The 13968-nt window shown below is 36.7% G+C and overlaps 1 protein-coding gene and 1 pseudogene across 1 annotated transcript; one reads left to right on the top strand and one right to left on the bottom strand.

Moving 5' to 3' along the window:
- Nucleotides 1-821: 821 nt before the first annotated feature.
- Nucleotides 822-1742, top strand: LOC100659404 (olfactory receptor 4K14-like; annotated as a pseudogene).
- A 10437-nt stretch (nt 1743-12179) lies between these two features.
- LOC100654916 (olfactory receptor 4F15-like) lies at nt 12180-13216 on the bottom strand. Its single transcript, XM_064291950.1, has one exon. It carries the CDS (start codon nt 13200-13202, stop codon nt 12180-12182), a length of 1023 nt encoding a protein of 340 aa, XP_064148020.1. The 5' UTR covers nt 13203-13216.
- Nucleotides 13217-13968: the final 752 nt, after the last annotated feature.

Raw genomic sequence — 13968 nt, 5'->3', positions numbered from 1 at the left:
GACCCAGTACAAAAGCAAAACAATTGATGACAATATACACCTGCTTATGTGCTCATCCTTATGCTTATCCTTAGTCCCCCCTCACCTGGGATTACCTATATCCTGCATCTTGTCTTTTTCATTCCCCACATAGTTTTATCCCTTATGCAAAATATACTGTTACTTATTGATTGCCCTTCATTTTATAAAAATTTATTTTGAGTGAATTCATTTTAGACTGCTTTACTTTCCTTCATTACCATATTTCCAAGGTTCATCTGTATCATTTGACCTAGCCATAAGTCATTTGTTGCAACTCTGAATAATAGTTTGTTATTGTTATTATTAATATATTAAAGTTGATTCATAACTTATTCATATATTTTCCTATCAGTGGACTTGCAGTTAAATTTCTCCTCATATACATTTACAAAATTTCAGCTTGGGTATATACATAGGGTAGAATTGTTGGGTCATAGGATGTGTAAATGTTGAACTTTACAAGATAAGGCCAGACTGTTTTTCAAAGTGATTATACCGGAATACACTTCCATCAGCAATGTATAAGAAATCCTCTGGGTTCATATACAATTTACTCAGAAAATCTAATTTCATGTCTTTATTTGCAGATGAGGGTCCTAAGTTGTGCAAACAGCTTGCGCTCAACTGCTAACTAAAGTTTGATGGTTTAAACTCACCAGCAGTGCACAGGTAAAAAGGTGTGATGATTGCTTCCTTAAGATTATAGCCAAAAAACCCTATGGAGCAATTCTACTCTGTCACATATGGGACTGCCACAAGTAAGAATCAACTCAACAGCAACTAAAACCTACAATCTTCAGATAATTTTAAAACTAACTGGACTGAATGGTAGAAGTAAACCAGTCTACAATCTCTCAATTTATTATTCTTGGACTTTGTGATTCATGGAAACTCCAGGCTTTCCTCCTGGTGATATTTTCTTCAGCTTATTTAGTCACCATTTTAGGCAACATATTCACCGCTCCCTTAATCTTTACTGACCTCTGTTTCCGCTCCCCTGTGTACTACTTCCTCTTGGCTAATCTCTCTTTCATTGACTTCTGCCTTTCCTCAGTCATTACCCCTAAAACCATCACAGACTTTCTCAAGGAACATCTCCTTTGGAGGCTGCATGTGCCAGGTTTTCTTTGAAGGTTTCTGTGGAGGTGGTGAGATGGTGCTGCTTGTGTCGATGGCCTATGACCATTATGTGGCCATCTGCAAGCTACTCTCTTACTTCAGCATCATGAACAGACAAATGTGCATTGGGTTAGTGATGACATCATGGACCATTGGCTTTGTACCTTCAATAAGTCAACTAGCTATGATTGTAAAGCTCCCTTTCTGTGGACCTAGGGAATTGGACAGCTTTTTCTGTGATATTCCGGTGGTGATGAAGCTAGCCTGCATGGACACCTATATCCTGGAACTGTTGATAAATGTTGACAGTGGGGTACTGCTGACCATCGGCCTCATCCTGTTGCTGATCTCCTACTCTTATATTCTGTTCACTGTCTGCCTTTTCTTTAAAGATGAGGCATCCAAGGTTCTTTCTGCCTGTACTGCCCACAGCACAGTGGTGATGTTGTTCTTTGGGTGATGCATCTTTATCTATCTGTGGCCTGGGTGGCCAGCATCACCTGGGTGGATAAGTGTCTCGCAGTCATCACACCTCTCCTGAATCCAGATATACTCTAAGAAACAAAGAGATTAAAAATGCCATGGAGAGACTACGACATTAGCATATGGAATTCAGTGGGTATTTCAGGGTCTCACATTATCAGAATGTTTACTGTAAGCTCCATAAATTAGTCACATCTGTCCTGTTACTCTGAACTAGGAAAAAAAAAAAAGCAGTTCCCAATTCACATATGGAAGAATGTGTATATCCAAATGTCTGGTTTGTGTCAACTCTATCCCATTCCACAATCAATTATTCATGATTGCAAAATGATTTCCTGTCTAGGAAATTTAGACGGCCTTTACAATAATGATTTTGGTTGTGTTTAAAAGAGATTTGATATATATATAACAATACTCATGATACTGCTGCTGAGGCAACCATAACCTCTTGAAATATTTTATTATGCTAAGGATTTCTTTGAGCTAAGCATATCCCATATGTCTTCAATTTTATATTTTTAATAAGCCAGTGAATTGAAAATTGCTATTTTACTTATAAAAATTAAGTTTTCTTTCAATTAGCTTTCATTCTAGCTAACTTTTTCTGGAGAGACAGTTGTAAATTGTTAAACATTCTCCACCACATTCAGAAAAAAAAAAAAAAAAGAGTGCTAATCATAATCTGTTTGGTCATTTGTGAAATAGTACGATTTTCTTTAGAAGACAAACATTAAAAACAAGAATGCATGTATTAACACCGTTAGTTTCCTTCTTCTCTTTCTATTAGTAAATCAGTGAGTAATTTCATGAGAGCAGATAAAAGAAGGACTAGAAATGTTATGAAGGTAAGACAAGAAGTCTAACTGTAAAAGAATAAACTGCCCGCTAATTCACTGCTGTGCTCAGATGAACTGCTAGCACTAGATTATGTGAAAAGTTCATGATTTTTTTTCTTCACTAGACATAACAAAATGTTCTCCTTTTTAGGAAGCAACCCTACTCTATGCCTCAAAGGAAGACCTGGAGGCTCAGTGGTTAAATGCTCAGCTACTGACCAAAAGGTCAGCAGTTCAAATCCACCAGGTGCTCTTTAGAAAACCTATGGGGCAGCTCTACTCTGTCCTAGGGTCACTATGAGTCGGAATTGACTTAATGGCAACTGGTATGTATGCCTCAAAAGTAGTTTATAGGTGATGTGAATGGTTAAGGACTTGGCTACTAACCAAAAGGTTGATGGTTTGGATCCTCCAGAGGCACCTCAGTAAATTGCTGGTGATCTATTTCCAAAAGGTCATAGCTATTGAAAACCTTATGAGGACAGTTCTACTCTGACACATATGGGGTAGCCGTGAGTCAGAATCAAATCAATGGCAACTTCTTCTTATGCCTCAGAAATGTATGCAACATTCCATTAGCTGAAACCGATTGAGCCAGATGTGCTTCAGATTTCACGTTTTAAAAAAGATAACAGGGTCCTGTATATTTTGTAATGCTTCCAATAGTGTCAGGGGCATAAGCCTTTAATTAAAATTGTTACTATTCTTGCAGAAAAATATATAAATATTCACACTTGAAGATGATAAATAACCATGAGTAGCTTCCCACCAGTTCAGGTCAGGTTAGGTTGTTCAACCATATTAAGTTACAGATAAGTAAATAATCTTTTATTTTGGAACTGTTTGAATATCAGAACTGTGGAAATATATAACATTAAACACGCACTGTAGCATGTGAAGAAGCATGTTTCCATGTTGGCATGTCGTTGGTGGTAAGTCTGCCATAGTTGGGACTAAAGTGTGCGCTGCGCCCTGTGTGGACGTTGGAATGTTAAGCAGCCTACACAGATGTATGGTAATCTGTTCTCTGGACCCACACAAAGAAAAGTGTAGAATAAAGCTGAGCTACTATTTATTTGCCGTATCTGAAGTTCTGTTACTCCCATAAACCCGGGACAGCTACTACTTTCTAGAATTAGGATTCCAATACTTAACCCATTAAAAAAAAAAAATTGTCTTTATGACATTAATGAAACAATAAATCTACTCACTGTGAACAAATAAGTACGAGGGTCCCAAGTAAACTGAGGTAAGAATAGTCTGAGCAAAGATTCAGGGCATCAGCTCTTCATATATTCACACCCATCACAGTCAAATAAAGTTGTAAATCGCAAGATATGGAATTAGTAATCCACAGGTAATCTAAGCCAGTGGTTCTCAGATTTTTTGGTTTCAGGAACCCCTGATACTCTTAGATATGATAGAGGACGCCAAACATCTTCTGTTTATGTAGTTTATAACTATTAAGATTTATAATTTCATAGATTAAAAATGAAAAAATTACAATACTTATTCGTTAACTTATTTAAGGAGCAAACATAAATGCATTGTATATGAACTTAATAAATATCTTTTAAAAAAATTACAAAAAAAATGAAGGATGAAGTTACAATCACCTTGTTTTCCATTTTTGTAATGTTTTTTAACATATGGTTTAGTAGAAGCAGTAGTTTTTTATCTGCCTCTGCATTCAATCTGCTGTTATAAGTTGCTGTGATGGAAGCATATGAAGACCTTCTGACTTACACAGTTACGCACTTGGATAAATATTTTGATTTTTTTTTTTTTTGCAAATGCAATGTGAATAAAAACTGCAGGTGTGTTTTAGCACAATTGAAGGCAATGTGGGATCAAGCTGTGTTAGTTTTCATGGTATTCCTTACCACCATGCACTCACAGTAACAAAAAAGAGAAAAAAAAAAAAACTTAAAAAATCATTTCTACTAATATTATAGCACCAAAAAGATATTGTTGTTGTTATTGCCATTGTAATTATTGTCTTAAATGAGAAATATTCTTTATATTTATTCTTTTTGGCGATTTTAATTCCTCCCTTACAGCTTACTGGAGTAAATGTATTTTTTAGCCTCATTAAATTTACCCTGGGCTTCTTCTAGTAACAATTTCCTGTTATTGTTTATCTGAAAATGATTTCATATTTGAATGATGTTGTCTCTGGATGTACAATTTTTGGTGACAAATTTGTTTCAACACTTCAAATATTATATTGCCTTCTGGTGTTCACATTTTCTGTTGAGTGTCAGTCACCAGCCGTTTAGTTGTTTTCTTGAAAATAATGTTTCTTTTTTGTGGCTGCTTAATGCACATTACCTTTGTCTTTCGTTTTCATGAAAGTGACTATGTGCCTGCAGTGTGATTTGTTTTGTATTTATCCATTTTAGTATTTACTGCACTTCTTGAATCTTGGATTGATGCTTCTGATCAATTTTAGAAAATCCTCAGTCACTGTTCTTCAAATATTACTTCTTGTTCTTTTCCTCCTTTCAGTCTAGGGTTCATTTACACATGTGTTAGAGCATTTCATTTTTCCCACCTGCCTGTTACATTCTGTTTTACTTCCTTTTAAATTTCTTTTGTATCTCTGTTTCACTTATGATAATTTCTTTTAGCCTATCTTTTGAGTCCACCGATTCTTCTGTTGTGCCAAGTTACCTTTTAAGCCTAACCTAAATTTATAGTTCCATATTTTTAGTTCTAAAAGGTCACTTAGTTGTTTCTTACATATTCAATTTTTCTATTGAAATTCTTCAAAATTTCATCCATTTTTTTAAACTTTTCTTCTTAATATCTTTAAAATAATGGTTATTTTAAACATTTGTCTACTAACTTCACAATTGAATCATCTACGGTATGCTTCTACTGACTATTTTCCTTTTAATTCTGAGCCACAAATTTCGGCTTCTTACCATATGTCATTATTATTTTGTGAATGTTTCATATTGGATATAAAAGATCACAGAGCTCTAATCAGATGTATTCCTCCAGAAACCATTTAATCTTTTCTCTATTAGATATAATAGAGTTAAGATGGACCACCTAAATTCAATCGGGGACTGAGGTGACTTCAGCCTGGATTGTAGATTTCATAAGACTCAATCCACTGTGGTTTGTTCCTGCTTTTTAATTATGTTCTTTCCAGGTTTTGACTGTGACCCTGATGGATCCCTTTTTCCTCTGCCTGTGAGATTTCAGGGGATTTAGTTTTGTCCTTCAGCATTTTTGAGTTTACCACTGTAACCTGCATTCATTTCCCCAGCTTCAAAAGCACAGCAAATTACTCCAGTAGAAAACTGGCTTTATTTATTTATTTTTAATAATTTTTATTGTGCTCTAAGTAAAAGATTACAAATCAAGTCAGTCTCTCACACAAAACCCCATATACACCTTGCTACACACTCCCAATTACTCTCCCCCTGATGAGACAGTCCACTGTTTCCCTCCACTCCCTCTTCTAACCCCCTCCACCATCTCATCTCCCCTCCAGACAAGAGATGCCAACATAGTCTCAAGTGTCCACCTGATCCAAGAAGCTTACTCCTCACCAGCATCCCTCTCCAACACATTGTCCAGTTCAATCCATGTCTGAAGAGTTGGCTTTGGGAATGGTTCCTTCCTGGTCCAATAGAAGGTCTGGTGGCCATGACCACCAGGATACTTCTAGTCTCAGTCAGACCATTAAGTCTGGTCTTATGAGAATTTGGGGTCTGCATCCCACTGTTCTCCTGCTCCCCCAGGGGTTCTCTAGGGTGTTCTCTGTCGGGGCAGTCATCGGTGGTAGTCAGGCACCATCTAGTTCTTCTGGTCTCAGGATGATGTAGTCTCTGGTTCATGTGGCCCTTTCTGTCTCTTGGGCTCGTAATCGCCTTGTGTCCTTGGTGTTCTCCATTCTCCTTTGATCCAGGTGGGTTAAGACAAATTGATGCATCTTAGATGGCTGCTTGCTAGCATTTAAGACCCCAGAAGCCACTCTTCAAAGTCGGATGCAGAATGTAGAAAACTGCCTTTATTTTTGCCCTTTTTAATTTAATGCAGATGAATCCAGTTATGAATACAATTGCTAAGCAAAAAAATAAGATCATGAAAAGAATAAACATAAAATATCACTAAATTTATAATCCAAAAATAATTTTGGATCACAGATATTCAGGCCCAAGTGTACTCCCAAATTAACAGGAAATTAAGTTCAAATTTTTTATTTATCAAAGCCAAACATAAATTACACCAATTTCATAATTGGTGAGTTATTACCATATATATGAAATAATCATACAATAAAGCCTTGGAACCCAAGTCTTGAACAATAGAAAGGTTATATGAGTTATATAAGAAAATAGGTCAGCTAATAATCTGGGCTCAAATCAACATCTATTTGAGCCCAGGGTCAAAAAATATTCATCTTAACAAGACCCATATGCAAAAACTAATTCAAAATAGATCAAAGACCTAAATATAAAACCAAAAACTGTAAAGATCATAGAAGAAAAAATAGGATCAATGCTAGAGGTCCTAATGCACAGCATTAACAGGATATAAACCATAACTAACAACACAAACTCCAGAAGGTAAGCTAGATAACTGGGATCTTCTAAAAACTGAACACTTACGTTCATCAAAAGACTTCACCAAAAGAGTAAAAACAGAACCTACAGACTAGGAAAAAAAAAAAAAAAATGCTACGACAAAGGCACATTCTATAAAATCTATAGGAAAAACCAACAACTGTACAACAAAAAGGCAAATAATTCAATTAAAAAATGGGCAAAGGAAATGAACAGACACTTCACCGAAGAACACATTCAAGCAGCTAATAGACGCGTAAGGAAATGCTCGCCATCACTAGCCCTTAGAGAAATGCAGATCAAAACCACAAGGAGGTGCCATCTCACCCTGACATTACTGGCATGAATTAAAAAACAGAAAATAACAAATGCTAGAGAGGCTGTGGGATGATTGGAACTCTTATGCACTGCTGGCGGAAATGCAAAATGGTACATATGTTTTGGAAAATGATATGGTGCTTCCTTAGCAAGCCAGAAATAGAAATTCATATGATCCAGCAATCCCACCCCTAGGAATATAAAATAATATATCCTAGAGAAATGAGAGTCATCACATGAATAGACATATGTATACCCATGTTCATTGCAGCCTTGTTCACAGTAGCAAAAAGATGGAAACAACCTAGATGCCAATCAAAAGATGAATGGATAAACTATGCTACATAAATACAATGGAGTACCACTCAACAATAAAGATCAATGATGAATCTGCTAAGCATCTCACAACATGGGTGATTCTGGAGGGTATTATGCTGAGTGAAATAAGTCAATCACAAAAGAACAAATATTGTATGAGACCACTACCATAAAAACTCTTGAAAAGATTTACAAACAAAAAGAAACAAGCTTTGATGGTTATGAGGGAGAGGAGGGATGGGGATGGAAAAATACCAAACAGACAATAGATGGATGGTGACTTTGGTGAAGGATGAGACAGTAAACAGTGCTGGGGAGGCCAGCACAGCTTGCACAGGGCAGGGTCATATAGGTTCCATTGATTCATCCAGACTCCCAGAGGGGCCAAATTGCCGAACTGAGGGCTGTGGAGACCATGGTCTCAGGGAATGTCTAGCTCAACTGGCATAACATAGTTTATAAAGAAAAGGTTCTATATTCTACTTTGGTGAGTAGCCTCTGGGATCTTAAAAGCTTGTGACCGGCCATCTAAGATACTTCACTGGTCTCACCCCTTCAGGAGCAAGAGAGTAGGAAGAAAACTAAAGACACAAGGGAAAGATTAGCCCAAAAGACTGATGGGCCACAACTACCATGGCATCCACTAGACTGAGTCTAGAACAACTGAATGGTGTTCGGTTGCCACTGCAGACTTCTCTGACAGAGATCACAGTGGAGGGTTGTGGACAGAGCTGGACAAAAATGTAGAACAAAATTCTTACAAAAATAGACCAGATTTACTGGCCTGACAGAGGTTAGAGAAACCCCAAGATTATGGCCCCCAGACACCGTTTAGCTCAGTAATGAAGTCACTTCTGGGGCTTGCCCTTCAGCCAAAGGTTGGACAGTACTATAAAACTAAAGGGGTACATCAGCCCAGGAGCAAAGACTACAAGGCAGGAGGGCACAGAAAAGCTTGTAATAGGGAATCCACGGTTGAGAAGGGAGAGTGTTGACATGTCATGGGGTTGGTAACCAATGTCACAAAACAATATGTGTACCAACTGTTTAATGCAAAGCTGGTTTGTTCTGTAAACTTGCATCTAAAGTACAATTAAAAAACAAAACAGAACAAAAACAATTATCCTTCCTACAAAATCTATCTTAAATATATTTTAATGTTTAGGAAAAAAAAATAGCTCAATTCCCAGGATATATTCCAACACCAGTTTTCATTTCAATTCAAATATGAATAAAAACTATAACTTTCTGGAAAAAAAAGTTGTGAAAGGAGACTGGGGGAAGGGTTAGGGAACCTAGATTACAAATAAAAAGTAAAAACAAAAAAAAATTCATTGCCTGAGTCATAAAAATTGAGTTAAAATTTAAAAAATTATGAAATGTGCAATATAAAAACATGGATATAGCTATAGATACACAGGTATTTTATGTATAGATATATTCAGATGCAGATATAGATATAGATATTAACCTGCTGTAGATGAACTGGATAGAGAGCTTGAGTCAATTGGAATTGACACAGACAAGACTGAAGGCAGAAGATACAGGCCAAATCATTGATATACATATGATATCTGAGGCTCTCCCTCTTGTTTTCTAACCTACCATATATCAATTATCCCTTATCATGCCTCTCTATCCATTCTGTTTACACGCCTACTATCAATCACTTCTCCCTTTCTCAGGTTTTAAATCTCTCTCATGCACTTTTTCTCTTTCATACAAAATGTAATTATTCCTATACTGGGTTTAAATATAAGAAGAATTATGTATTTCATGTTGTTTTTGTTAGGTGCCGTCAAGTCGATTCCAACTCATAGCAACCTTATGTACAACAGAATAAGACCCTGCCTGGTCCTGCCCCATCTTCACAATTGTAACGCTTGATCCTTTGTTGCAGCCACTGTGTCAATCCATCTCATTGAGGGACTTTCTCTTTTCCGCTGACCCTCTACTTTACCAAACATGCCCTTTTCCAGAGACTGTACCTTCCTGAGAACATGTCCAAAATGTGTGAAACAAAATCTCTCTATCGTTGCTTCTAAGGAGCATTCTGGCTATATTTCTTCCAAGACAGATTTGTTCCATTCTTTTGGCAGTCCATTGTATATTCAATATTCTTCACCAACACCATAATTTAGAGGCATCAATTCTTCTTTGGTCTTCCTATTCATTGTCCAGCTTTGACATGCATATAAGGCAATTGAAAACACCATGGCTTGGGTCAGGCACACCTTAGTCCTCAAAGTATCTTTGCTTTTCAACACTTTAAAGAGGTCTTTTGCAGCAGATTTGACCAGTGCAATACATGGTTTGATTTCTTGACTGCTGCTTCTATGGGAGTTGATTGTGGATCCAAATAAAACAAAATTCTTGACAACTTCAGTCTTTTCTCCATTATCATGATGTTACTCATTGGTCCAGGTGTGAGGATTTTTATTTTCTTTATGTTGAGGTGTAATCCATACTGAAGGCTGTGGTCTTTGATCTTCATCAGTAAGTGCCTCAAGTCCTCTTCACTTTCAGCAAGCAAGGTTGTGTCATCTGTATATCACAGGTTGTTAATTAATTTTCCTCCAATCCTGATGTGAGCTCTTCATTATATAGTCCAGCTTCTTGGATTACTTGCTCAGCATACAGCTTGAATAAGTATGGTAAAATGATACAACCCTGATACATAGCTTCCCTGACTTTAAACCATGCAGTATTCCCTTGTTCTGTTGAAATGACTGCTTCTTAACCTAGGTACAGGTTCCTCATGAGCACAATTAAGTTTTGGAATTCCCATTATTCACAATGTTATCCATAATTTGTTATGATCCACACAGTCAAATGCCTTTGCATAGTCAATAAAACAACGGTAAACATCGTTCTGGTATTCTTTGCTTTCAGCCATGATCCATCTGACGACAGCAATGATATCCCTTTTTCCATGTCATCTTCTAAATCTAGCTGGAATTTCTGGCAGTTTCTTCTCAATGCACTGCTGCAACCACTTTTGAATGATTTTCAGCAAAATTGTACTTGTGTGTGATGTTAATGATATTGTTTGATAAGTTCTGCATTCTGTGTATTTCACAATGCCTACAAAAGTTTGAGTATTTTCCTTGAAAGTTGATAAATTTGAATCCAGACTGTCTAATGCCTGAGGCCATACTTTCAGCTTTTCCAAGGTTATAGTCTGCTTTTCCTTGAACTTCCCATAAACATTTATCAGGACTGTCACCCAATTCCTAAACAACTTCCTAAATAGAGAGTTAATGTGAAATATATCATAACCTATTAGTCAACTGTCTATTCTGAATATCGTAAAATAGTGAATTTAGATTAAAAAATAGTGAGGCTTACAATGATTTGTCTTTTAAAATGAGTAATTCAGAGCATTTTTGAACTAAGTAATAAAGCAATGAACATAAAATATAAATCAACATAGAGCACAGGTTACTTTGTTTCAAAGGAATTAATGTGATGAGAGTTTTTTTATCCTTTTGTATGAATACACTTTCCAATCCATGTTGTTGTTGTTAGATGCTGTCAAGTTGGTTCCGATTCATAGCAACCCTGTGTGCAACAGAAGGAAATGCTGCTTGGTTCTGCACCATACTCACAATAGTTGCTATGTTTGAGCCCATTGTTACAGCCTCTGTGTCAATCCAACTTGTAAAGGGTCTTCATCTTTTTCACTGACCCTATATTTTACCAAGCTTGATGTCCTTCTCCAGGGACTGGTCCTTCCTGTTAACATATCCAAGGTATGCGAGACAAAGTCTAGCCATACTTTCTTAGAGGGAGCACTCTGACTGAACTTCTTCCAAGACAGATGTGTTGACTCTTCTGGCAGTTCATGGTGTATTCAATATTCTTCACCAACACCATAACTCAAACTTTGGTCTTCCTTACTCACTGTCCAGCTTTCACATGAATGTGAGAATTGGGTCAGGTGCACTTTAGTCCTCAAAGTGATATTGTCACCTTTTAACACTTCAAGGAGGTGTTTTGCAGCTGATTTGCCCAATGCAATACATCTTTATTTCTTGACTTCTGCTTCCATGGCTGCTGATTGTGGATCCAAGTAAAATGAAATCCTTGACAACTTCAATAAATAGAGGAAAATAACAGAAACCATTAGTGGTTCTGTGACTAGAGCACTATGGTCTGGATTTTTAAAAAACTTTTCAGCATTATCTACGGACAATTAAAAATATAGGGTACACAAAAAGAATATGTGCTTTCAGTATTTGAAAGTCCTGAAATACATAGAAATAACTCAATAAATGATTAATTAAATATGCAATAAATAAATCTTTGATTTTGAATAAAACAACCCAATACATTTCTGTCCTGAATTTGGAACAAGTAACACACATGATTGAATATGATGGTCTATACAACAAATACTTGGGGTATCTTATCAAGTAAATTCCTAATTTTGTATATTTATTTAAGCATTTGTGTTTCTTGAAGTGGTTTGAAAATACCCAATGCAACATGTGCTCTCTTTTACTTAGATTTTTCTCAAACTCAGGAATTGACTACTCAGTTTCCTCATTGCCATCTTCATGTCCTTGTTTCTCAATGTGTAGATGGCAGGATTCAAGAGAGGTGTAATCAAAAAGTCCAAAACTGAAAGAAATTTATCCACCGGCACTGTGGGACATGGCCACATATAGACAACAATGCACGGTCCAAAGAACAAAACCACCACAGTGATGTGAGCTGACAATGTAGAGAAGGCCTTGGATAGAGCACTTGAAGAGTGTTTCCATACAGTGACCAGGATGAACATGTAGGAGAAATTTAATAAGAAGAAAGTTCCCATGGAAACAATCCCACTGTTGGCAGTAACAATGAACTCCAGTTTGTAGGTGTCTGCGCAGGCAAGTTTGATAAACCACGGTAGATCACAGTAAAAGCTGTCTATCTCATTAGGGCCACAAAAATGCAAATGGGCAACAAATGCTAGCTGGAACCCTGAATGAATGATACCAAAAACCCAAGCACCGAACACAAGCCAAATGCACATCCATGGACTCATGATGTTCAGGTAGTTGAGGGGCTTACATATGGCTACATATCGATCCAAGGCCATGGCTATGAGCAGCATCATCTCAGATGCACCCAAGACATGAAGTATAAAAATCTGGATGACACACCCTTGAAATGATATGGTGTTTTTCCCAGAATACAGGTCAGAGAGCATCTTAGGAACTGTTACAGTAGAAAAACACAAATCCATAATTGAGAGGTTGGCTAACAGGAAGTACATAGGGGAATGCAAATGAGAGTCAAAAGTCACTGTTAACGCAACCAGGAGGTTTCCAAGCACAATTGATATATATGAAATGGTAGAGCAGGAAAGAATAAAATGCTGCATAGGCCTAGAGTTAGAAAGTCCCAGGAACACAAATTCAGACACCACAGAATAATTTGTTATACTCATTGACTTGCGTTTGTTACCTAAAAGGAACAAAAACAAAAAAAAAGAGAGATAAACCAGAGCTGTTGAAAGAATCAGATGCCATTGCATTTTAAACTCTGATATTAAACAAACACCTTCACCAACAGCCACAAAAATCCTTTGAAAAAGAAATGCATTAGTGTACTTATTTAACAAATATTGAGTAGCTACCATGAGCACCCCCTATAAAACAAGCATTAAGTTACATTCTGAGATAAAACACAGACTCTGCCTTGATGCAGTTTGCTATTTACTAGTGAAGCTCAACATTAAGTAACTAATCACACATTGGAGAATTATAATGGTGATAATCAATGTGAAGAAAAGAACAAAGTGCTATGAAAGCTCATAACAGTGCTATCTGCTGTGGTCTGAAAAACGACATTTATGTTAAGATCTATATGATGAATAAAGTTAATTAACTGAGAAAGTGTAGCAAGAGTTATCTAGGAATAGGGAAACCCAGAAGCATGAAGAAACAGATCAATTTGGAATAAATAAATAAAATTAGAAAAAAAAGGTTCAAGACAAGAAGAACCTTATAGTGTATGGTAAGGAACTTGGTCTATAGCTTAGAAGTGATAAAAGCCATTGAGGCAGAACAGTGAAATAATCATATTTGTGCTTTAAGAAACTTACAGTAGCTGCCCTTATGGTAAAATGGTCATGCACTTAGCTGCTAACCAAAAGGTCAGGAATTCGAACCCACCAGCAGCTCCTGTGAGAAAAGGTCATGATAATCTGCTCATGAAAAGATTATAGCCTAGGAAAGAAGACAGAGTAGTCAGACACACGTCATAACAACCTATTTACAACAAAGAGCCAAGAAAACAAG

This window comes from Loxodonta africana, chromosome 10 (assembly GCF_030014295.1).
Source record: "Loxodonta africana isolate mLoxAfr1 chromosome 10, mLoxAfr1.hap2, whole genome shotgun sequence".
NCBI classification, from domain to species: domain Eukaryota; kingdom Metazoa; phylum Chordata; class Mammalia; order Proboscidea; family Elephantidae; genus Loxodonta; species Loxodonta africana.
Note: the sequence above shows the minus strand (reverse complement) of the source record. Positions and strands in the feature narration are given on the sequence as shown.